Source organism: Mus caroli, chromosome 3 (genome assembly GCF_900094665.2).
Source record: "Mus caroli chromosome 3, CAROLI_EIJ_v1.1, whole genome shotgun sequence".
Classification (NCBI taxonomy): domain Eukaryota; kingdom Metazoa; phylum Chordata; class Mammalia; order Rodentia; family Muridae; genus Mus; species Mus caroli.
Genome location: NC_034572.1, coordinates 139,373,406 through 139,398,599, shown reverse-complemented (window position 1 = coordinate 139,398,599; position 25,194 = coordinate 139,373,406). Strand labels below are relative to the sequence as shown.

The 25,194-nt window shown below is 47.0% G+C and overlaps 1 protein-coding gene across 2 annotated transcripts in view; it reads right to left on the bottom strand.

Moving 5' to 3' along the window:
- Nucleotides 1-1,270: 1,270 nt before the first annotated feature.
- The window catches only part of Mcoln2 (mucolipin 2), a 43,485-nt gene continuing 19,561 nt past the window's right edge, over nt 1,271-25,194 (bottom strand). Inside the window, exons 4-14 of one of the 2 annotated variants that reach the window (XM_021158222.1) lie at nt 24,626-24,779; nt 21,252-21,336; nt 21,040-21,136; nt 20,221-20,320; nt 16,574-16,686; nt 15,050-15,199; nt 13,338-13,439; nt 13,110-13,232; nt 6,437-6,643; nt 4,574-4,695; nt 1,271-2,021 (exon numbers count right to left, since the gene is read on the bottom strand). In XM_021158222.1, coding sequence (XP_021013881.1) covers nt 1,985-2,021; nt 4,574-4,695; nt 6,437-6,643; nt 13,110-13,232; nt 13,338-13,439; nt 15,050-15,199; nt 16,574-16,686; nt 20,221-20,320; nt 21,040-21,136; nt 21,252-21,336; nt 24,626-24,779 — 1,290 coding nt within the window. In that variant the 3' untranslated portion in view covers nt 1,271-1,984. The remainder of the gene's footprint in view (nt 2,022-4,573; nt 4,696-6,436; nt 6,644-13,109; nt 13,233-13,337; nt 13,440-15,049; nt 15,200-16,573; nt 16,687-20,220; nt 20,321-21,039; nt 21,137-21,251; nt 21,337-24,625; nt 24,780-25,194) is intronic. The other variant, XM_021158221.1, reaches the window with a different exon arrangement.

Below are 25,194 nucleotides of genomic sequence, written 5' to 3'. Positions count from 1 at the left end.
TGCCATTCCAGTCAGTTACCTCAGGGTACTGTGTGTGGCTTTGGCTGTGTCACTGTAAGCCAAGGAGGTGATTTCTACAAGGGGTAGCGATTTCAGAATGCAAATAAAAGGTAAAAAAGATTGTATCTTCGGTCACAGTGAAGTAACTAAGGTCTAAGAGAAGAGAAGAAAGGGCTTGCCCAGACCTGTCCATCAGCAGTTACCCTACTACACCTTCCATAACTGGGGAAAGAGACCACAGTGAGAAAAGCCGCCATTGTTCAACATGATTAAGAGCAACAGAAACAATGTTTCCAAGGTAACCTTGAAAAATATTTTTCTTCCTGAAAGCATTGGAGCCAACTGGAACAAAAGGAAATGAAAGGAAACATGATAGCTGATTTTAAGAAGTAGCTAAGGACGGGTGAGATACCATCATTAAGTTTCTATCAAATGGCAGTCAAAGCTGTAGGCTGCAAATCAACAGGCTAGCAATGGCTTAACCATACACCTGATCTGGAACCAGAGAAAGAAGCCCAAACCCTCAGTCTGATGATCTTTAGTTTTAAAACCAAGCCCTGTGACTCTTGAAGTATTTTTTTGTAAAAAGAAAAATTAACTAAAATGATATTTTGACTAAGTACTCTATATGTAGTCACAAGTCTTTTTCCTTTTAAAAAAAATAAAGATTGATGTCTATGTTGTGTATGAGCGTTTCAGTTGCCTAGCTGCATCTGTACGATTCTTCAGATGTCAGAAAAAGGCATGTGCTCCCTGGAACTGGAATTATGGGGTCTGGTGAGCCACAGTGTGGGTGCTGGGAACAAAACTCAAATTGTCCCCCAAGGACAGTAAAAACAGCCCTAGCATGAAACATGCCCTCACCTACAGATCTTACTGTTATTAGCTGCAGGGTTTTCTCTGTCTGGATTTGTTGGACGGATATGAAGAAGAGCAGGAGCAAGCAGACGGAGAATCAGACAACAGTTCTTGGAGCGGAGACAAAGGCAGGGAAGGGCAGGAGCTGCTCTGAGATGCCAACCCAAATCTCACTCTGCACCAGTAGTTCTCATAGCCCCCAATAGCTCAGCTGTGACATAACGGTCTTAGTCTTAAGTTTTTACTAAATAGCTTCTATGGACCAACCCTCATAGCTCCTTCACCACTTGTTTAAAAATGACGGATCTCTCAGGTGGACAAAGTATTCAAGAGGGATGGTGTAGAATGGAACTCTCACTCGGTGACTGTCAAGAGACATTACATTGTAACACAATAATAGTACAATGCAACATCGTGAAAATAAATTTATTTAATGAAAAATCTACATTTCCTTCCATGACAAGGGCAAATCCCCACCACAATGGAGCTGATTTGTGAAACAGATGGCCACTCCAAGCTTAGGGTGACTCACTCATCATGTGTCCAGTCCAGGGAGAGCTCACCTGAGGGGACATCCAGGTGCTCTTTCATCCCGCTGACTGTGCTAACGGACACTGCATGTCGTGCTTGCTGAAGAAGCAAGCTCGCAGTCCAACCAGTCACGAGCTTACCACTCTCCAGTTTCAAGTCTTAATTTGGTATAGAAGCAAATTTATTTCTGTGCAGACCATAAATTAACGAATGTCTTCAAATCCAAGGGTCACGTTTTGAAACAAATCTTTGTTTTTTCAATAAGCATGCATCTTTATCTGGGTTTAAATATTGCTTACATACTCTGAAGTGGGAATACTTCTTTTTATATCTCAACATTATGATGTCACCAATGACCAGACTCCTGGTGAATTTCATTGCCACGCTGGCCTCACAAGAGGCTTACTCTTCACACTCCATGTCTATAAAAAGCAACTTTGGAATGTCAGGTCTGATCAGCAGCTCATGGACACCCCTCCTTCTGGTTCCACAGTTCAGCAGGACAATCTTTGAGTGGACTGCTGCTACCTCTGGGGTCTCTCTGTACGACCTCAGCATGAAGAGGTCTGAACTTGACTGACATCAGCCAAAGGTTTTAGTCAATGAGAATCAAGCGGTCATTGCTTCTTCTCCTGTAACAGAAAAGGGGATGAAGGAGAAAGAGAACGTCAATTTAAGAATTTTTGTTTGGATAGTCCTGCGTCATTGATGCTGTTGTTGTCATTGTTGTTGTTGTTTAGACAGGGTCTCATGCAGCTCAGGTTAGCCTCAAACTATGTAGCTGATAATGACCTTGAATTCCTGGTCCTTCTGCTTCCCCTCCCAGAATACACGCATCGCCACACCTGACATTTACAGCTCTGATTTTTTATTTTATTATTCGGATAGTGATGTTAGGGACCAAACTGAGGGTCTTTCCCAGTCTAGGCAACTGTTCTACCTGGACTCCCCAAAATCTTTACAAAAAGACTAGAATACTCTCTAGACACATATAGCTTATGTGAGCAAAATGTGAAAGAGGAAGAAAATGGAGAACGGGAAACGTACATACTTTGAGGCTTGGATTGAGGCTCTGGAAACAACTGATTGAGCAACCATCATCTCTCAGGACCCTGCTCTATCAGAGCTGATCAATGGCTACAAGGGCCAGACACCTCCCTTCAGAGAACGTTTGACAACTCATAGCTGCCCAGCCACGCCTTGCCCTTCAAAGAGCCAAATCCTGTCAGTCTGGAAAGAGAGACCTGAGGCCAGCAGGCTCACCCTGGAGGCATCAAGTGGTTCAGAAGAACCATAGACTATCTATGCCCGAGTACACAGCTTAGGGTATTTCTAGAGACATTTAACTGAGAAGGACGAAGTCCGGAAGGTGGGCAGCCTTGGCTTGGAGTGAATGAATGCTAAGCAATCAGCCTTCATCTTCTGCTTCTTCCCTGTGCCCAGTGTGACCAGCTACCATGTGCTTCATGCCCAGTGTGACCATCTACCGTGTGCTCCGTGCCCAGTGTGACCAGCTACCGTGTGCTCCGTGCCCAGTGTGACCAGCTACCGTGTGCTTCGTGTCCAGTGTGACCAGCTACTGTGTGCTCAGTGCCCAGTGTGACCAGCTACCGTGTGCTTTGTGCCCAGTGTGACCAGCTACTGTGTGCTCAGTGCCCNCAGCTACTGTGTGCTCAGTGCCCAGTGTGACCAGCTACCGTGTGCTTTGTGCCCAGTGTGACCAGCTACTGTGTGCTCAGTGCCCAGTGTGACCAACCACTGTGTGCTCCGTGCCCAGTGTGACCAGCTACTGTGTGTTCCAGCCACGGTGCTTTGCTTGCTCAGACCCTGACTGCCATAAATCCTTTGTTCCTTAAGCTGTTTATCATCAGGTATTTGTCACAACAGCCAGAAAAGCCATTAATATAATAACTACAGGATGCCATGGCGGCCCCGAGAGACCTGATAGCTTTCCCATGTCTTCGGAGGCAGTTGCCAATTAAGAAAATTAATCTTCTTTTACCCTGGCATCCGCAGCAGTAGTTTAACGCTCGGAGAGGATGAAATGCAATTTTGAGAATGTCTCAGAAGACCTCGTCTCGTGTTTACCAGACATCCTCGGGATGTGCTCACTCGTCTCATGGAAAATCTCAAGATGCGGTGTGAATCAACGGACAGAAAACTCCTCCTGTGAGCCTAAGTAGCTGTGATCTCCCATCTCTCTTGAGGAATTGGATTGATGGAGTGCTCAGAAAGCAAAGGCAAGGAATACTTGAAAAAATGTCTACCTCTGACCCAAGTGAAAACAAATCTTGGTACATTTGAGAAAACCATGCCCCATCTAACCTCCATGCTGGTCACCACCCAACTGTGTAGCACCCTCTGGTCACTGAGAACCAGGTCATTTCTCTCAGAGTCCAAACAGCCAGTAATGAAGAGCTACTGAGGCTTGCTTTTAACCAAGAACACTGTGGTGGTCTGCTTGAGAATGGTTTATATATTTGAATACGTAGCCCCCAGTTGGTGGGACTATTTGGGAAGGATTGGGGGTGTGGCTTGTTGGAGGTGTTTGCACTTGGGCTTAGAGGTTTCAAAAGCGCTTGTGCATTCCCAGTTAGCTGTCTCTCTTGCCCTATGCTTGAGAACCAGAATGCAGGCTCTCAGCTACTGCCATGTTCCCTTCGATGATGGTTCATGGGCTCACCCTCTGAAACTAAAACCTCAATAAACTCTTTTTTTTTTTTTTTTGGTTGCTTTTATCTTGGTGCTTTGTCACAGCTACAGGAAGGTAAGTAAGACAGACACCAAAGGCTTCCTCTCCATCATGTCCTATCTGTTCAAGGAACTGGTTTGCTCCACATCCTGTGAGGGGAGAAAATGCCTTTGCCATGTCTGGAGGTGTACCTCCAGAACATACACTCTGACCTCTTCCTTGGGCCTCTTAAGATTCATCCTCCTGCCTCTGGTCACAGTTCTCTCCTCCTGGGGTTCCCACAGGTCTCTAACTAAGAGTTTCAGTGATGTCATGGAGCTTTCTACACAAACCTTGCGGTATGGAACATTGTTTTACAAGAAACAATGTATTTCTCAAACAAACCTGTGTGGGAGGAGAGAAAAAAAAGAGCAACCATTTCCCACCACCGGCAGATTTCCGAGAGCAGAGTTCAGTTGAGATGACTGTCTTCCCTCCACAGACAACACTGACCTCCTCAGACAGCAGAGGCAGGACAGCAAGGCCGATGGCTGCTTCTGGTACCCATCGTTGCTTCTGCTCTCCTTCAGGAATTTCTGCAGATCCGTCTCAGGAAACCCATGCTGCTGGTACTTCTTTTGAAAAAGCAGACAGCGCTGTCGTTACCTCCTGTCCAGGGCATGAGCAATGGTTCCCTTTGTCAACAAAGCAAACCCACCTTTGTGAAATGCAACTCCCAGAGTGCTAGCTCAGATCCGGGGAGTGCTATGAACAATGCAGAATCAGTCTGTCAGTCCCAGAACAACCTGTCCGCCCCAGTACAGCCAAGTGTGGCCGTAGAGGGGGGAACTGAGAACAATGGAAGGGAAAATTCCAGAAAACAAGCCAGGGGAGAGGGGGAGAAGTGAGTTGAAAAGAATCAAAAGAAATCATCCAAACCAGAAAGCTAGAGTGTTAATCATGAGGCCAGCAGTTGTCACTTGGCACAATGTCCACCTAGAATCTCACAGGGACATAATTCACATTCTCTGCTTACACGGAAGATGGCCACAGAGTGGGACAGGGGTAGATTTTTCCTAACAGATATAACACACCTAGCACCCAGTCATGTTTAGTAAGTTCGTCCACACCAATGTTCAGACTTGCCCCACACAAGGACACTTATATCAACTTTGACCATGTCAAAGACATGAATCTTCATGGCAAGAGCCTGCAATACCGTCCCTGTACCTTGCCATGGGGCAGCTACGACGAATGGCCTGACTCTGATCCTCACACGCTGACCACTCGTCAGCTTTTCTTGGAGTTTGTATGAGAAGGACTGAGCAGAGGCAGTATCCAAGGACACTACTGTGGTACTTGTCCTGACGCCGTTTAGGTGCTGGCCCTGAAGTAGTAGTTTTCCTAACACAACCATCTGTTGTGGGGGTACCAGCTCCTAAGACAGCGAGCATCTTTGGAGCAGTGATACAGCAACCACACAGGCCCAGGGGGAAAGAGCACGGGATGTACCATGGTTTAGGAAAGCTGGAACTGTCCTTTCCTTCACTTTAATGAAGTGTGCACTGTAAGTATATATGCTATCTCATGGTCATTTCTCAGTCATCAGGGTGGCAATCACCTCCCATCGCTAGAATTTACACTGTGTCCTAGCTAGCCATTCAGGCAGGAGCATCTGTCAGCTCTGAGAACAGCTGTCGAGTTGTTGAGTTCATCAGAATCAACCTTTCCCCTTTCTCTATTTCTCCCGACATACCTCCGACCCATACCATGGTAACAAGTGAAATGTTTCAAATACTGTGCTGGGAAGTTTTATGTCAACTTGACATAAGGGGAAGTTATCTGAAAGGAGGGAACCTCAGCTGACAAAATGACTCCACAGGATCTGGCTGAAGGGCTTTTTCTCAATTACGAATTGATGGGGAGTTCCTAGCCCATCGTGGCTAGTGCCATCCCTGGGCTGGTGATCCTCAGTTCTATAATAAAGCAGGCTGAGTAAGCGATGATGAGCGAGCCAATAAGCAGAACCCCTCCTTGGCCTCTGCATCAGCTCCTGCCTCCAGGTTCCTGCCCTGTTTGTGTTCCTGTCCTGCTTGCTTTGATGGTGAACTGTGATGTGGAAGTGTAAGCTGAATAAACCCTTCCCTCCCCCAAGTTGCTTTGGCCATGGTGTTTCATCAGAGTAATAGAAACCTTAACTAAGACAAGAACATATTTAAAATTAGTCGTCAGACCAAAACAAACAAAGGTTTATTTTTCTAAAAAACTTAAAAGAAGAATAAAATTGTATTTCCGCAAGATTACAGCCTTTTCCCGTGCTCCAATCCATACAAAGTTTATGATGCTTTTGGGCAGCAAACACTGATCGTGCCTTACCTTAATGGTGTGGTAAGAGTCGGTGATGAGCGCAATGAAGAGACTGAGGACCATGTAAATGAATAGGCTGATAAAGGAATACAGGTAGAGGCGGCTGAACAGCCACACCAGAATGCTCTTCTGCTGGATCTGAGCGAACGTGGCAAACATGTCATCGCCGTTGACCAGAGAAAAGAGGCATTCAGCGACTATGTTCAGGTTTTCAAACTGCAAGGGAGAAATGTAAAGGAACCCCTGAGGCTGAGCACCATAGGAAGCTGAGAGCTGCAAGGGGCTGTGGGAAGCTGCAGGGGGTAGTAGGGAGCTGCAAGGGGCTGCAGGAACCTGTAGGGGGCAGCAGGGAGCTGTGAGGAGCTGCAGGAGGCAGCAGTGAGCTGTAGGGAAGGGGGCAGCAGGGAACAGCAGGGGCAGCAGGGGTCTGTGAGGAGCTGTGGGGAGCTACAGGGAGCTGGTTTTCTTTGAACTGTTTTTGTCACTAGTAGTAATGTGATGTCTCTATCCTGCAGCCAGCAACATTTGGAAAAGGTTGAGACTCAACACAATATAAAAGGGTTTTTCTAAAGGTCTATGCCATAGACTTCCCAACCATACGATGAACATTTTTCCAGGAACTTCCCACCCCTAACCACCAAAGGCAGGCCACAGCTAAGACAGACAGCAAGGCCTGTGGCAGAGCTGGGGTAAGACATATAAGTTCAGAGACACTCCAGACTGGTTCTCAACAAAGGGAGGAAGAGGTTGTATTCAGTAACTGTGGGAAAGTGTGGTTCAGCGGAGACATAGCAATGGCTGATGAGAGGCATTTGTGCTGAATTGCCCAGAGACTCCTTGAGACTTGGGCATACATCCGGTTCAATCCAGCTCACGAGCAGACTTGCGTGACATCTCAGCCATGGGAGCAATGCGATTCGACACATACTTCTTTAAAAACTAAAAGCATGTCGGAGATCTCCTAGAGCAGGGTAGCCCAAGAGCAGATGCCAGTCAGAGGTGACATCAGGAGTCCAAGTGAGGCAGAGAGTCCTCGCCAGAAAGAGACTCTGGAGGAAGTGTATCCGCATGAAGGCGAGGAGGGGTGGGTGATGGTTAATCTTGGTTGTCGACTTAAGCTGACCCAGAACTACCTAGGAACCTGCCGTGCCCCTGGCAAGTGCCTGAGCCTAAGAGCCTCCCACACCCCTGGCAGGTGGGAATTACTAGTTAAACTTAGGTGGAAAGATCCACTCTATGTGTAGGTGGCAACACTTCCTGGGCTTACTAAAGTCCCAGGCTTATTGAAAAAGGAGACAGTGAGCCGAGCACCAGCATCCATCTCTGTCTGCTTCCTGACTGGATGCCATGTGACCAACTAGCTCATTGTCTCACCACTGTGACTTGCCCAGCATGGCAGGATGTACTCTCAAACTGCAAGCCAAAGCGAACCCTTCCTTTAGTTTCTTTTGTTAGCTACTTTGTCACAGCCACAAGAAAAGTCACTATTGATAGGCTATTAATAGAGATTTTAGACACAGTGTATCTGAGGTACAAGGCGGGAACTGGGATATTGGGTTGTTCAGCTGAAGGTAAGCACTCTGAACTTAAATGCTGATCCAAGGTGAACACAGAGTATCACTACACTCCACAGCCAGTCATCCTCGCTCTGAGAACTTGTCAAACTGCGTCCAACCCCACTAAAACAAACTGTATGGCATTAATAAACATGTCCCTGGAGCCAGGGGTGTAAGCAGTGGATGAATATGAAAAACTGCTGGGGTAATAGTGACTTAATAAACCAAAGACAGTATGGTTTTCAGAAATACATGAAAGGGGTTACTGTAGAGTTTTCTATCTGTTCTGACATTAGGGGTCGGGGTCTCTATGTTCATTAATTGAGCATGGCCTTATGTACATCCAAGGCCTTGATAAGCATCTGGGACATCGTTCTAGGGGCAGAGGGACCTGCTGTCATGTAACAGATAGAAAGTGAACCTCCCATCACCCTATCCAAGAAAAAGGGCTCTCCTTCCAAATTCCTCTGTTCCTGTAACTGATGTCAACCTCCACCCAAAAGAAACATCTGTACCAAAATAATTGAGAACATTCAAGTCTATGCTGGTGTGGCCAGTCCATCTCCCTACTCTGTGGTCCTCCAAAGCCTGTGTGCTTCATGATACGAGCCTCCCTCCCTCTTCCTTTCTGATGTCATTCCTTTCTAGGGAAGTCTTTGGCATGATTGTCTCTTTATCCAACCCTCACTAAATCTCATAAAGATAGCTTTAAAGCCATTTTTCTTGCGTATGGCCATAAAACTGAAAACAGAAGCACAGAAAGTTCCAATAAGTCCTTCTATGTTCCCTCACGGTTGCCTCTTGTCAATATTAATATCCATGCTTAGCTCTTCCCACTACAAATTTCCCTGGTAGAATCTGGTCTCTTCCTCTCATGTATTCTTCCTTTCCCTCTGCATCAAAGTCAACATTCAAGAGCTAAATCCAAGTCTACTTGGGGATCGGATGCTCTGTCAGCTGCAGCCCCTGCTCTTTATCAGCAAGAACTCTAGAGAATATGGTAAGGCTGTCCTTTAAATGCCCTGGAATGCATTTCTATACCTCAGTTACAGAGCAAAGCTTACATCTTACACTTGTCTTAGATGGAGCTGGGCAGGATGCTGTCCCAACAGTGATCACTCTCTAGCCCTCACAAAGCCACTCTGCAGAGCGAGGCTAATGTTGCTCTCTTTGGAGTCTTGCAGGAAGCATCCAGTTGAGCAGATCTCTTAGCAGTAAGTATGTGGATTGCTTAACAGTTAGACGGGAAGTTCCTGGCATGTTTCCTGCTGTCACCAGCTTAAGACAGTAATCATGCTAAAGTTGGCTTCTCTGAATGCCAGTGAAATTTTAACAGCATCTTGGAGCTCATCAGTTCTTTTGTAACCTGGTCAATCTCTTTCATTTCAAGGCCTCTAACACTGTGTGCTTCCTGTTTCAGAACTTCAGATAGCTTGTTGGTCAGTACCTATCAGATCTATGCCTTAGCTTCCTGTGTGAACATGCTCAATATAGACACAATGTCCATCTCAACATTAACATATTCATAGCCATTATACTTCTCCCTCCTGTGTACATATAAGACCTGCTCTAGCCCACCAGATTACAGCAAAGACCTAATAAAGTAACTACTGCATACTGGGTCATCTTTCTACCACAAGAATAGACTATAACCAAAGTTGTTTTAGTGGCCACATTCCAACACATGGGCATAAAAGCAGCCAATGGCGGGAGCTAAAATGTCTTCAGTTGGATAGCACTTTGGCTAGCTCTTAGGCACAGCAAGACCCCATGTCTAGCTGATTTTCTTGTCATTATGAACAAACACTTGGCAAGGAAGGAGGATTTATCTTCCTTACAGTTTTTTGGGGGGTGGGGGGGTCAGATATACAATTTGTCATGTCAGGAAGGTGGGGCAGTGGGAGTGTACACAGCCAGTTGCTTGCATCTCAGCAAGATGAAAATCAGACTTGGGGCTCTCTCCCAGGTCTCTCCCCCCCCCCTTTATTCATTCTGGACTCTGAACCCTTTCATGATGCCACTCACATTCAGTATGAGTCCCCCCCCTCTGTTAGAACTTTCTGGAAATGCCCAAATGCTTATGCCTGGAGGTGTGTCTCCGAGGTGATGCTCAGTCCAGGTGGGTTGACTGTGCAGATTAGCCATCATACCTTGGAAGGCAGGCCAACTGGCTCTCACCAGCAAACTCGCTGAACACTTGACACATTGCAGGCACCGGGGTGGGTACCAAAAACATGAAGAGGAATGAGCCAGTCTCTTCCTTCTGGGAACTCAGTCGCCACAGAGCTAATAAACAGCCAATGGGTAGTTCCATTCAATAGTCACAGAAGGAACCAAAACCTTTACGTCACAGATGATGCTTGTGAGCGACCTGAAAGACCTCTCGTCCAAATGCAGATACAGCCTGCAATCGCTATGTCAGAATGACTTAAAGTATGGTTTGAGGCAGGTAGTAAGAATCTTTTATAACAGTAAAATGTTTTAGCTGGCTCATTATGAATAAGCGATGTGTCTGGGCAAGACCAGAAGCTTTGGAAATGTCACAATTTTGCCCCTGGCCTTAGCAAAGTGCGATGATTTATCAGTGGCTTGTTCTTCGTATTTGTAAAATGGAGATAATACAAAACTATTATTCATGCATCATAGTAAAAAAAAAAAGTTCCCTGGAGACAGGAAATGTAAAAGCCACATTAGAGGCATGCTTAATAATTCAGAATGCGGTGTGGAAGATGATCGCTGTCTTTAGCTCCCTGTACCTAGGCGTTTTCAAGGAGCACAGTGCCAAAGTCCATTAGTGCTGGAAATGGGCATCGATGTGACGGTTGGGTCCCTGAGGCTGAACCGCTGAAATCAGATGTGTAACAGGAAGGCAGGAAGCTAAAGTCTGCTGCTTTGACTCCAGTTGGTCACACCAAGTAAAAATTCTCCCGACACCTTCCCTTTAGAGTCTTCTGCTGGCTTGTGTGTTGTAAATGGTGAATGGCGTCCACACTCAAGGTTGCTGTGATTCTAAAAGTGCTAATAACGTTGGCCTCGATGCTCAGCTGTTCTTGATATCAAAGCATGATAACAGAGGCTGGGCAGGCCCGGTGTGACGCTGTGACTTACTGTCTGGGTGACCACAGAAATGCCTTGGTATATCAAGGTTCTCTCTCCATAAAGGATGGTGCCATCTCACGGGAAAGAGAAGATGGGGTATGGTAACTCTGACCTCAAAATGACTCCGAAGGCACAGGTGTTAAAGGATTGGTCTCCAAACTGTAGCACCACTGGGCGACCTTAGGAGACAGTGCCTAGTGGGAGACTTCTAGGGATATGCTTTGAAAGGGCTGTTGGAAAACCAACCCTTCCTGCTTCCCTCTTTCCTTTTGGCTACTGTGTAGCAAACAGGCCTCCTTTGTCATGTCCTTCCATGATGCACTGCCTGGTCACCAGCCCTAAGGCGATGGGGCCAAGTGACCCTGCACTGGAGCCATGGACTAAAATAATCCTTTCGTCCTTAAGAGCTGGTTTGCCGGGCATTTTATCCCAGTGACAGAAGACTAATGAGAGGAGGAATAGCCAGGGAGATAAAGAACTTGGACACCAGGCCTAACAAAAAGCAAAGAATAGCAGCCATTCAGTAAACTTCAAACGGTATTAACTTCGAACCTTTCAGAATAATGACTAGGGACAGAACGCACAGAGCGTGTGACAAAGGACATAGGACCGCTTGTCCTGCTGTCTTGGGACCAGTGGATTGATGAAAGCGTGGTTAGACCCAGTATTTATTTATTCCACACGGTGCAACAGTGCCCTCTAGTGACAGATAGGTGAAGCTGCTCCCGGAGCAGGAGGCAAGCAAGAGGAAGAAAAATGCAAATTCTCTTGGACTTGGTAAAGACAGTGAGCGCTCCATGTTGGAGTTATCATATCAAAGAGAATCTTTACCCATGAGTCACCTTCAAAGACGTGACACGAGGCAGGGAAGATCAATAGGATTGTTAGGATTTGCTGCTATGCTGGAGGCTGCCTCCTTGCTCACTGGGGGAAAAAAAAAATCAGGACTCTTTTTGGGCACATTAAATGTAACAGACAGGGATCACTGGTGTTCCACACTGGGGTTTGATTGGATAGGGACAGCGGGGAGGGTCCGAGCCATGTGTATCACTCATTTTATGAAAAGCTTACAAACCACATATTTCAGTTAATGTCAAGGTCAGAACTTAGCTTGGAGGAAATCCCTTCTGTTCCTGCCTCCTTTGTCCTTACTGGGTGTCTGAGGAGTATGACGGGATTGTGTGTGACATGAGAGAGACCCTGGAAGGTCCCACACAGCACTACTCCAGACAGTAATGGTGACTGCTGTCCTTTTTCTGTTGTTCCAAGGACCCGGGGACAGGGAAAGGAATGCCATGAGGTGCAATGACCCTTTTCACTGTTTGGCTTGGAGCACAGCCTCACTCACTTCTTCTTGTGATGTTCTACCAATCAATTATATCATTGTTTTGAGACAAAGTCTCCTTCTCTTCCTAGGCTAGCCCAGAATATAGCATTTCGCCCAGGCTGGCCTTGAACTCACAGCTCTTCTTCCTCAGAGCTCTCAGGATTGACTCTAGCTTGACTATAAGCTTGGTCCTGGAGTTAGGATGATACTGAAAGGAAATATAGTTAGAAACTCAGCTAAGACGCAGACCTGAGACTGTTAAAACCACCTTCAAGGATGTGCTCGCATGTCAAGACAGATGAAGTGCTCACTCCAGGCCGGGCCGTCACTCTTCTCTGTCGCTCTCAGCCAATGTGGATGTAGACCCTAGTGCTTCACACTAGAGCGACTCTATCATAATCCCCTACTCTGTTTTTAGCTTGCTAACAGTGATCCCACAGGTAAACACTATTCCCTGCTAGTCAGCTGATTCAATGTGTCAGATCCTCAGCCTGGCTCAGACTACTATGAGAGGTGTTCTTATTCCAATATCCTAAAGTGAGTTCACTATCCCGGAAAGGAGACAGCAGAGAAATAGAAGAGGAAGCATCAAGACAGACATCAAAGGTGTTCGCTGGAGAAGAATGGCAGAGATACGTACTGGAGACTCAGGCAAAGGGCCCCACGTGCCCTCGATGCAGAAAGAATTGGTGCTACACACCTTCTCGTGGTACGGTCCTAAGACAATCCAGCCGCAGAAGGTGTACCCCAGGTAGATCATGCCAGCGCAAGCACAGAACCGGAGGACTTTGGGCAGTGAGGCTTGCATGGTTAAAATGAGCACCTGGAAGACAAAGGCGTGGACAGCTCATCTCGGAGGATGAGAACCAGCCGGCAGACCTCAGAGGAGGAGCCCGTGTCAACCACAATGGCACTTCTGAGAGCTTACATTGTACGTCTGAAAGTAACCCAGATATCTGATGACTCCAACCCAGACAAAGAGCGTCGACGTCCCGAGCAAGATGCTGCACAGGTCATAGTTTGTGAGGTTCTGAGGAGGGAAAAGAAAACAGCTGAGCCGACACCCCAGTCCCCTTGGCTTGCTTACCTCCCTTTAACGGGTGAGAAGAACTGACTGTCCCCTCCCTATGTCTGTCACCCCAGTACTTGGGAGGCTGAGACTACAGAATCAGCATGCATTTCCAAGGCCAGCCTGGACAACATAGTAATTTCTAGGCCAGCCTGGACTTCAGAGTGAGACCTTGTTTCAAAACAAAAAATGAAGAAAAGGAAGAAGGAGAAAGGGAAGGAGGGGGAGAAGGATGAAGAAGAAGAGGCTGAAGAAGAAAAAGAAAAAGAAGAAAAAAGAGGAGAAGAAAAAGAGGAGGAGGAGAGAAGAGGAAGAGGGGAGAGGAGAAGAAAGAGGGAGGAGGAGGGGGAGGGGGAGGGGAAGGAAGAAGAGGGAGGCTTCAATTTTGGGGGTTTTATTTTATTTTACTATTTTAATCATGAGCTTATTTTTCTGAAATAGGACTTGCATTTGACACTAACCTAGGCATGAAAGGGCCTGGTGTTTGACAAAGAACAAGCAATATAGTCCATTGACTTTGGGAAGCAAACTCCAGTGTGACTTACAGACACAAGTTTCTGCTCTCAAGGGATTCTAGGCTTCACTGGAGAGACAAGCAGCCATTTAATACAATATGCTAAATTCAATGAGAGATGTGCTGACACTTGTCATAGAGGCCTTCCCATGGGGATGACCTGGAGCGCAGCGGGACACACGGCATAGGCTGGAGAGAAGTCTACAGGCATAGGGACGGAGTCTGAACACAATCCCGAGGCTGAGGTCTGGTGTGTGGAATGGCAGTGTTAGAGCCAGGATGGAAGCCAGAGATGAATGAGGGGGACCCTAGAGGCCATGATGAAGTGGAGGTCACTTCATCCTAAGTAGATCCTGGAAGGCAGAAAGGATGGTAACAGCAAGATGGGTAGTTTCAGGAAGACTGCCCAGCCACTATACGGCTGGGTTTGTGAGATATAAGGTCAGAATCAAAGCTGCTGAGGAGGCCAGGCCAGAGAGGAAGTCAGCCCGAGGGAAGCCAAAGGAAGCTGGAATAGAGACGGGGAGACCCTGGAGCTATGGTGAGGGCAGCTTTGTGAGAGTGATGTAGAACAGAGAAGAGAACAGTTGAGAGACTCAGTCTAGTCGTGAGAACAAACCAACCAACATATGCAACTGGTCAGACCATATAGGCACTTGAGAACTGGGGATCTCTTGGCCATTGGGGCCCATAGCATCTAAGATGCCTCACACCTGCCACAGGCCCTTCAGGCGTTTAGGAGAAATGTCTGCTCTGTGTACCAGCTGCCTCCTTTGCAATTTACATAAGTAAATAGATACATCGAAAAATAAATGAATATAAAGCCCATTCCCTCAGTCTCCCCAAACTTAATTCCTGTTCAAATGATGCTACCTGCATTCCTGGAGGAAGGCCATAGGGTGTCACCTTCCACAGTGCACTCTTCCTGGAGAAGAACGTGAAGCAATGGGTGACAGAAAAGAGAAAACACAAGAAGCAGGCTAGTCCCCAGAAAGACTCTGTGTCTTACAGCACCTGAGGTCATCTGGGACAATATAAGATTCAAGATGTCACTGACCTTGGCTTTGATTTCCATCTTCAGTATGGATCCAATTATTGTCATGAGGTCGCTGATAGTGACCAGAACGTACCATCCGTTGACGAATTCCCACTGGTCAGCGCCACACACGGGCTGCTTATACTTCTCCAGAAAGAAGTTTAGAAATCTCTACGGCAAACATGTAAAAAGACATCTTACAAGTCACACTGACCTCCGGAGGCAGAAGACAAGAGCGAACAATTCTGAGCTGGCAGATCCACCTCACAGGGAGACACGGAGCCACAGCCAAATTGAGTTGTCTACTCCCATGTAAGCAAGCATTTGAACATCTGCTAAATTAACCCAAACCCTGAGCACCTATGCTGTCCTTCCAACAGCGCTAACCCAGACTGTGCTCCAAATACTGCAAACTTTGCCCTCATTTAAGCTAATTGATGGCAACCCCTTGAACTAGGATCCTCTTGTGGTCCAGATGAGGGTACTGTGTCCCCAATGCTGTCCCTGAACTTGGCAGAGAGGGACCTCAACCTTAGATACAGAATATTTAGAGGCCTGGAAGGCAGATATGAAGTAGATGTTTACAAAGTGAAAGCCAAGGATCTGGAGAGATGTCTGCTTGAGAACACTGGCTGTTCTTCCAGAGGACCTGGGGTCAGCTCCCAGCACCCACATGGCAGCTCACAACGGTCTGTAGCTCCAGTTTCAGGAGATCTGCTGCCCTCTCCTGGCCTCTGGGGGCACCGCATGTACATGGTGTGCAGACACACATGCATGCAAAACACTCAGACACACAAAATGAAAATATATAAATCTCAAAAAAAAATTTTTTAAAGTCAAAGTGGAAGTCGAGATCAAAGGAAATAGAACATGAGTCATTTCCTGCTCTGAAGTATTTCAGTGTCTTCCTGTTCCCCCTGAGCCTAGTGGGAACCTAGATTCCCACCTCACGCCAGAATAACACATACAGTAAGCTGAAGTCAGTACACACTCCTGAGAAAACATACTTAAACAGGCAAAAAAAAAAAAAAATTACAATGAAACTATTTAAGAAATCAAATCTAATTATTTGTGTTTCTTATAAACCATTTGCCTCCTTCTCAAAGTGAATTCTGACTTGAAGACAGAAAATGCAACCCACGCATGCTCTTAGGGTCATCCCTGAAATAAAATCTTCATTCTGGAAACCTCTAAACACTTGAGAGATCACCACAAATACCTGTAGTTGTTAGCTCAACTTCAAGCCCAGGGAGTGGCACTATTAGAGGGTATAGTATAGCCCTGATGGAGTAGGTGTGGCCATGTTGGAGTAGGTGTGGCCCTTTTGGAGTAGGTGTGGCCTGTGGGTGTGGGTTTTAAGACCCTAGGATAAGGATCCTAGCCGCCTGGAAGTCAGTATTCTGCTAGCAGCCTTAAGATGAAGATGTAGACCACTTGGCTCCTCCTGTACCATGCCTGCCTGGATGCTGCCATTTTGTTCCCTTGATTTAGACAAATGCAGGCTGTTGGCTGAGTGGAGGGAGACAGGGAAGAAGCGCCTCTTACCTTCCTAAGCCTCAGAGCAAGAACAATGGATCTCGTGCACAGGATAAGGGATGCCAGGCAGATCATAATGACGAACACATCAAACACCAGGAGGTAGTGAGTGCTTCTCTGAGCTGCAGAGCAAGGCAGAGTACAAATGTACAAATGGGAAGTACGCCTCGCACACATTGTGGAGACTAGTCTTTTCAGCAAGTGGCAGTCTGAAGGGAAATTCAATGGAAAGACCCTCCTCTCGTGTTAAAGCGGCAACCATCAGAAGCAATAGTACACGGCACTCATGGAGAAGTCCACAGACAAGCTAACACACCCTGGAGGGAAGGGCCATGCACTTACAAACGTAGGCAGTGTTAATCAACGCACTTAAGTTCTTTATAAATATTTACTGCAGAACAGAATCCAACAGAATGCAATCCCGTTGGGCTCCATTTAGAAGAGGCCACCATGGCCTGCGTTGCTTCACACAGCAACACAGACAATGAGTTCCCCTTATCAATTAAGAGAGCAAAGTTAAATGCCACACTGAGAGGTCCCACTTGCGCTCCTGTTTCAGGGTGCACCGTCCAGCCAGAAGCCAGTCTGAGATGCCTTTCCTGTGTGTCTACACCAAGAAAGGAACTCAGGGACTGAGAAGTGAGCGAGTGAGTGAGTGTTGCACAGTGGCTGAGGGGGGTGGGGGGCAAGAGAGGCTGATCTGTAAGCAGAGCTGTTCTCAGACTGCATGGCCCCACATTGTGGCTGCTGCTCCTCCCGGCCTCACTATGACTGGACCGGTCTCCCTTGTCTCTGTTCCTGGCTAGGAGACCATCCACAAGCCACACACACTTGCACTTGGCCAGAGCCGTATTTCACACACACCTGCTCAAATGATTTGTTTTGGGGGATCAAGTTTCAGATTTTTCTTTTTATTGATTAATTCTGTTGCTTGACAGTTTGATATGTTTTTATAACGTACTCTGACCTCATGCCCTGTACTCTCATCTCCCTCTCTTTCTTATCAATACTTAGTCCCCCCCCCTCAGATTCATGGTCTGGTTTGTGACCCATTTGTGTGACCGTTGGCCAGAACATTGTGTCGGAGCCCGGAGGGTTGGAGCCCGGTGGGGTCACAAACGGGAAGCCACCAGAATGCAGTGATTTCTACCTCACTGAATCTGTGTTATGTACAGCTCCTCAGTGTGCTGTAGGCCCCCTGAGCCCCTCCTCCACCCTTGTCTGTCGACCCGCCCGGTCTTACGCATTCCCAGGGAAGGCCTTTGACTCGAAACTGCTGAGTCTGAGGCCGAAATGCCTTTGAAATGGCTGTGACTTACCTAGAAGACATCATCTCACAGCCTCCCTCCTTTCCCCTCCACCACCTTCTCCCCCCACTCCTCCTCTCTCTGCTTCTTGGTTGCAGGTTAAAGTGTGAGCCCTCAGCTTAGGTCTCCATGTCTATGGTCTGCTGCCACGTCTACCTGTCATGGTGGACTTTCATCCTGTAAGCCCCAATAAACTCTTCCTTCTCTAGGTCACCTTAGTCGTGGTGTTTTATCTCAGCAACAAAAAAAGTAACTAACACAGCAACCTATGCTGAATGTGAACTAGTGGGAATTCTCCTGCCTCAGCTTCCCAAGTGTTGGGAACATCCAGCAGCCACTGATTTCTTACCCCACTGAAGCCATATTGCATTTCAGAAAGCTCTTCCAAATCTGAGTTTAGAAAACACTGGTTCAGGAATATATCCTGCCACTCTGCGTAATGACAGCCCACACCCCACTCACTCCACCCTTCCAGATACCTGCTGTGCACAGACACTCTCCCACCGTCTGCCTGAGGGACTCTGACCCGGGCTATCCAAGCTTACTAACTGTCAGCTCTGCAATAAATAAATACCACTACACCCCCATCAGCGGGAGCCCCGCCCACCCCATTCTTCTAAAGCCTCATGTGGCTGGCTATAAACTATAGTATATAAAATATAAGTTCTGGAGAGCAGAAGCGCACTCGGAGAACGCTCCTCGGGAAGCAGATGTCTGTGAACGTGGACATTGCCGGGTTTTGCTTTGAGGAGATGTGGATAATTGTAGATAACGCCAAGAGGAAGCAAGCAGCAGCTGGGAAGCTGGGTGAGCAGGGAGCATCAGAATACTTGGGCAACAGCGGCCAGTGCCCACCAGGTGGCGCCTCTGGCCTCTCTTAGGCAGAGCTTCTCAGTCCACGGCTTCAAATGGAAGAGGCAGCACAACCCATCTTCTAAACTGGTTTCTAAACCTCATATTTTTAATTATTTTTAAAACCCCTTGATTTATTTTAAATTCGTGTTTTCCTAGTGATAAGGTCGAGTTTCTAAGACATGGCCGTAAGAATCACATTTTCGTTATGCGAGGCATGTGCTTCTCTCTGTTGGCCACGGGGGGGAGCAAGAGCTCTTCCGTTCTGGCATGCGTGGTGGGAGGATCATTGGGGAGCCATGAGGCACACTTCCAGTCTCACAGTGACTATTGCAAATCACAGTTTATATATGGTAAAGGTTACGTTCCCCCACACCACCAAGACATAGCTTCAGCCTTTACTTGGACCTGAGGACTGCCTTGTTGGTGCTGTTCTTTGAGTATCTGCTGCGAAATAGAAAATCCATTTTATCAGGAACCCAATCTGTGTGCTTCCTTTAGAGGAATGACTGAAACCAAAGCTAGAAAAGAAAGAGAAAACTTCGAGATCATCAGCCGTTGTACAGCTGAAAAGGAATGAGTCACCTGTTGGAATAAAAACCACGTGACTCATATTTGTCTTTCTGGTCATCTGGCCCAAGTGAGTTCATGTAAACGGAGCTTGACAGTTCACCACACTCAGAGACATCACCCTGACCACTAATAATCAAATCAGGATGCACATATCTTACACTCCTCTTTTGAGACAGGAACACCCCCCCCCAAGTGGTTTAGGCTGGTCTTGAACTCAAAATCTCCCAGTTTCTTCTTGCATAGCTGAGATTACAGTACATGATGTCATCGCTAGCTCAACAAGGCTATTTAAGCATGTGGATCATCGGGTGACTGAGGAGATGTCCCCGTGTTTATTCAAGATGCACTCTGAGATCTCCACTCTTCTCCTTTGTCTAAGGCTTGGATCAGAACATACCTCCTCCAAGAATTCATGATTCCCACTGAGCTCGGTCAAAATGATCATTTCCCTTCCTACTCAGACCTTCCATACTTCCCTGGCTATGGCTACCCATAGCACCGCAACGATCCGGTCACAGAGACCTCCCTCCCTAAGGCCTCTCCTTGCTAATGAGTTGCTGAGCAACTTTGATGACTTCTGCTCCCAGCATTCAGCACCAACCCCCTCAATAAGTACAGCCATTGCTCTTGCTTTGTAGAGAAAACTGCTAAGACAGAGAGGCCAAGCATAGGTCTAAGCCTCCAGCCGTGGCTCACAGAACCAGGATGCAAACCCAGGCCATCTTGCTGCAAAGGCGAACTGCATACACCACTGACTCAAGAAACAATAAACACTTGCTGACTTGGACCACTCGCTCAGGACTAGCGTTTGAACTGTTTTTCTGAAACGTTTTTCCCCACCACCTTCCATACCAATCACGTGGCTTCTCTAAGTCCCCCAAACCTCCTCTAACCCACAGACAACAGGCTGAACGGTACACTTACTAGACCCAGATATGTTCATGTTTTTACACTCTTCGATGTTGGCCTCGCTGTTGAGATAGATTTTGATTTTCCCACTGTGGGCTGTGTTGTCGAAGGTAATCTAGAGACAGAAAGGAAGAGGTTATAGTCCAACGAGGCAGGGTGGGGTGGGGGTTATCAGGTCAACTACTTACAAAAGTCAGCGGTACCCAGATAGAACTCTGATACAGAGATCACAGGGATGAAAATGCCTCTGCACGTGGGTTCTGGTCCAGCTGCTGTTGCTGTGGTAAAACTCAGAGGAAGTCCTGCTTACTGGCTTGCTGACAGCTTTCATTCAGCCTCCTTCTTGGTCCAGCCCAGGACCCATTGTCCAAGGATAGAAGAGCCTCTCCTGCATCAATCAGTAGCCAAGAAGATGCCCCACTGAGATGTTCTCTGGCCAATCTGATCTGGGTAACCCTTCAGTGGGCACACCCTCAGAACACCATGGGCTATGCCAGGCTGACAGCTGAAGCTAACTGGGAGAATTTAGTTATAATTTTTTTTTAATGATTAAAAACTATAGCGTAAAGGATAAAAGTTTTCTGTGGGTGCTGGGGATTTGAACTCAGATCCCCATATTTTATGTATCAAGCCACCTTCCCAGCCCAAGAATAGGGTTTTAGAGAGTTGAAAAGGGTCCATCTTCACAGGGAACAGTCTCTAGATCAGGTACCACCGCATCACTGAAGCAGTTTCCAGTACAACAGTATCTAACATCTGTAGCTGAAGGGCTTACCCTCCACTACAAAGTTGCAGGGAGAGAAACAGAGGCTGACATCAAACAAAGACACTTGCCATATTCTGAAAGAGGTAACAGTCCGGAATCTCTCGGGAATGAACTGCCTGTAGGTCAATTCCTTTGAGGGCAAAGGAGATATCAACTTGCACAAGCCTAAATAAAATACAGTAAAAGGTACAACTGTCAGCGTCACTATCCTAATGTCCGTGCCCCCACCCACCGCCCCAGGCCTCCTCTCCTGGGTATTGAGACTTGACATTGTGTTTACCGATAAAAATCCAGCCTGAAGAAAGATGTCTGTGCCCAGTCCTCGGGTTCCGTGGTGAGCACCTGAAGGTCCAGGTGAATGCAGTCTAGAGCAATGGACAGACAGACAGGGAATGGTCACTCCTGGCCAGAGTCTGATGCTGAAATGAGTCCAGCAGTCATGTGATGAGAAGCAGGACCCTAGGAACGCCCCAAAACGGCTGTCAGAAAATATCAACTAATTACTACGTGGAGCACAGTCACCCTTCAGCAGAGAAGCCGGCAGGTGTCGCTTTCACCCAGGGACCATGTTAACATTGCCAGTCTCCAGAAGCAGGCTTCAGATGCCTCCTGCTATGATGCTCTGGGATACAATGTTTCTTCCCCAGCTACAGTTGTGATTAAACAAAAATGCCCGGCAGAGGAAGTTCTTCTCCTTTATACTGTAGCGTTCAGGAGAGAGCAGATGGAGGCATTTGGGAGAGGGAGGCAGGAACTCTGTGAGTTCAAGGTTAGCCTTGCCTTGGTTCACATAGCAAGTTCCAGGCCAGGCAGGACTACAGAGCCCACCCATAAAGATTAGCTTCTGAACAGCATGGCCCTGTATCATTGCTTCACAGGACAAGGAGGAGATCCAGAGGTAAGCATTGGCAAGGTCATGGAGACCTGGTCGTGGAACTGTGTGACGTCCACGCTGCTCTGCTCTGCTGTCTCTAGTGTGGAGAGGTCTGGGCCTACAGCAAGCTGGCTTCCCATGGGTTCTCTGGATCTCTCTGCTCTCATAACATGAACTCCTAGCTTAAGTCACACTTTAAGTATAATGGGCTTAATAAAAATGTGCTATCCTGGGCCAAACACGGGGCACAGACCTGAACAGACGATTCCATGGAACAGCGTGTTACAGGCAAAGTGCTGTGGCCACGTATGTTATCTGGTTAATGAATTGTGCTCTTTAATCCTCAATGCAAACTGATGGCATGTTACAGGTAAATAAACCAAAGCACAAAGGTCAAGAAACTTTCGTATGGTTGCACAAGTATTTGCTGTCTATCAAGACTTAGACCCACCCATTCTTGCCTCTCCATCCTGAGTTATACCGAGACTGACCCTTCTTCTCCTTGATTTTAGATTCCTTTTCTTGCATACATTAGCAGAAGCCTGCTAATGAGTAACCACGCATGGGTTAATCTTACACACGGGAGGAAGCTCCTTGACTTTCCCTTGAGCTACTGAGAGAATAATCCTTCCATGCGCTCAATGCCAACGACTGCCTATGTAGCCAGCTCCTTTGGTGGGCTAACCTCAGATCTAACTCACAGATAATTCAGTGTGAGTCGATAAACGAAAACCAAACTCCACTTGGTCTACGCAAGCAGTTTTGCAAGTGGAGCTTCAGCCCAATGGGTGGCTGGCAAGATGGGTGGTTGTTTGGATTTGAACACCGGAGGATGATTTAATACATAGCCAAGGGAATGTCATGTTAGTGAGTGGCTGAGATAGGACCACATCTCCTTAACCACAACCACATCCCAAGTGAGTCGAATGTCATCAGGTTTACACCATCTGGAGGCTCCAGCGTTGTGTAAAATCAACCCGCATTTACCTCATTAGTAGGCGTTCTCTAATATATGCAAGAAAATTAAGTATCAGGTAACGTTTAAAATCTTCATACCTTTTAATACACTGATGGACTCTTTTGACAAGTTATAATTAATAAGGTCAGAGGATGCAATGAATACAGTTAGGTAATCTCTATTCAGGTCAAATTCATGGTCAACCTCTCTCCATTTACTCTAAAATATTCCATACACTTACAGAAAGGAAATGAGCGATGTCACCACTGAGGAATTAGTAAGCCCTGGTTTTCAGTCCTGTCCGTCTGCCTGGGCCATTCATATTGACTTTGGCCACATTTCTTTAAGCAATTTTCTCAGAAAATTTAATCAGGAAAAAACAAATATGCACGGCATATGCAGGGCTGGCAAGCAGTCATGTTGTACATCCCACTTGAGTGTCACAGTTTCAGGAGGAAAGTGGCAGAACCAACTTTCAGCCCCAGCTGTGAAGGGCTCCCAGGTTATGGGAGACTTGGCTGAGCTCAGGAAGAGATCCCAAGTGAGCCAGGATTGAGCCTAGCTGCCTGCTGGGTAACTATCCCATCTGCCCTTGGGCCTTGAGGGGCTGCTCACCAGGTTGTGCTAAGACTCAGAAAGCTAAGGCAACTTACAGGACTCAGGAAAATCTGAATGTTACAAGCCATGGCGCCTTCTGAGGTCATGAAAGTGTGAACACTTGCTGGTCAGGTGATTCCCTTAGTGGAACAGGGGCCTGTTGGATGTCGCCTTTGAAAGCTATCACCCCTCCTGGGCAGGCTTTCCACAGGATGCAGCTGCCCTGAGCCACAGAGACTTCTGTCAGTAACCCTGACCAACTCATTGGCTCACCAAGCTCCTGGTGGGTGAAGTCAGCTCTCTGGTCTGTCACTGGTGCCCTATCTGGGAGGAATATACACTCGTTCACTTCTCCTACAAAAGCCACACAACTACCTGTGTCAGGTGAGCAAGGCTGCAGGGCATGAAGACCAGGAATGTTCAGTGGTGGTGGATTGCCCTCCCCAAGATGGCCTCTAATAGCAGCCTGGAAGCCAGACACTGCGTGGATTCTGACCGGCCAATTCAAAGAAACAGGTAAAATCTCCACCCTGTGAGGGGTCCTCTTATGTTATCAAAGAACCTCAAGATCAGATTTAAAAATATGGCTGAACAGACTACATCACGTAACTAAAGCCCACCCCACTCCTAGGACCCCTCCTCCTGAATTGCCAGGTGCTTGAAAGACAAATTGGGTTTAGCTTTGGCACTCCATGGCAGGAAACAAACAGTGAGTGCCTTGGGTTTGTTGACTGAATAGCAAACTTTCAGTCTTAAAGCACACACTGTGTGCTCACATATTCTTTTACATATTTAACCGAATGGCACAAAGTCACTCTACCTGGTTAGCTGGGAAGTTTTTGTAAGGTAATCTCCCAAGAGAAAGAATAATAATTATGAACCACAATTCACCTTTGAAAAACTGTGTATTTTCTAAACAGTAGAGCAGGCATGGTCACAACAGTGGTTCTGGCACATGGGAAGTAGAAGCAGAGGGATCGGTGGCTAAGAGCACTTACTGAAGAATTTTCCAATGTACTAAAGAGACACATCAAAGAGAAACAGTTCTCTCTTCCCATCTCCCAGAGCACGGGGTGGTTTCCTGAGCCAAGGCCTTTGGAGGCAGCCGAGAAAAAGACAGCCTGTGTCAGGGGAGCCTGCTGCACTGAGTTACCAGCACATGGGAGACATTTTGCTCATCACGGGAAATGACAAAGTCACATGATGAAACAGTCACTGCTGTTACCTGTCTCAATGTCACTGTCAATGTTCAGGGTCTCGTTAGAAGAAAACACGGCCCCTGTCTTGTAGTGCTGCTTACAGACCTTCAAGCCAGTTCTATTGTCTTCACTTTCTCCATAGCCAAGGGTTGCCAGGGAAATATTCTTCAGATGATGATACTGTTTTTTAAAAAACACAGTTAAATTATAGTTAAATAAGCACACGGGTTCTCAAAAGCCACAAATCGTACCATACGGAATGTGTTTTCAGTGCTTTTATTGCGTATGCGGTGCTTTTTGGGAGCAGTGTCCAGCTCCACACAGCACAAAGGCATTTTCTTCAGCACAGGGACACACTGCCTCATAGAATGCTACACCAAACCAATATCCTTCAGGACACTGCCAACTTCCTCCCAGCTGAAACCAAGGGCTCACTCCTTTCCCAGACTCTATCTCATATGTGGTCCCTTGGCTCTTCTTATAAAACCCAACCAGCCAAACCGGCCTGAGTAGGGCCACAGGCCTCATCCGGCCGGATCAGCGCCGGGGTAGCGGGAGCACAGGGTTGCCTGACACCCGCCAGCTACCCACGACC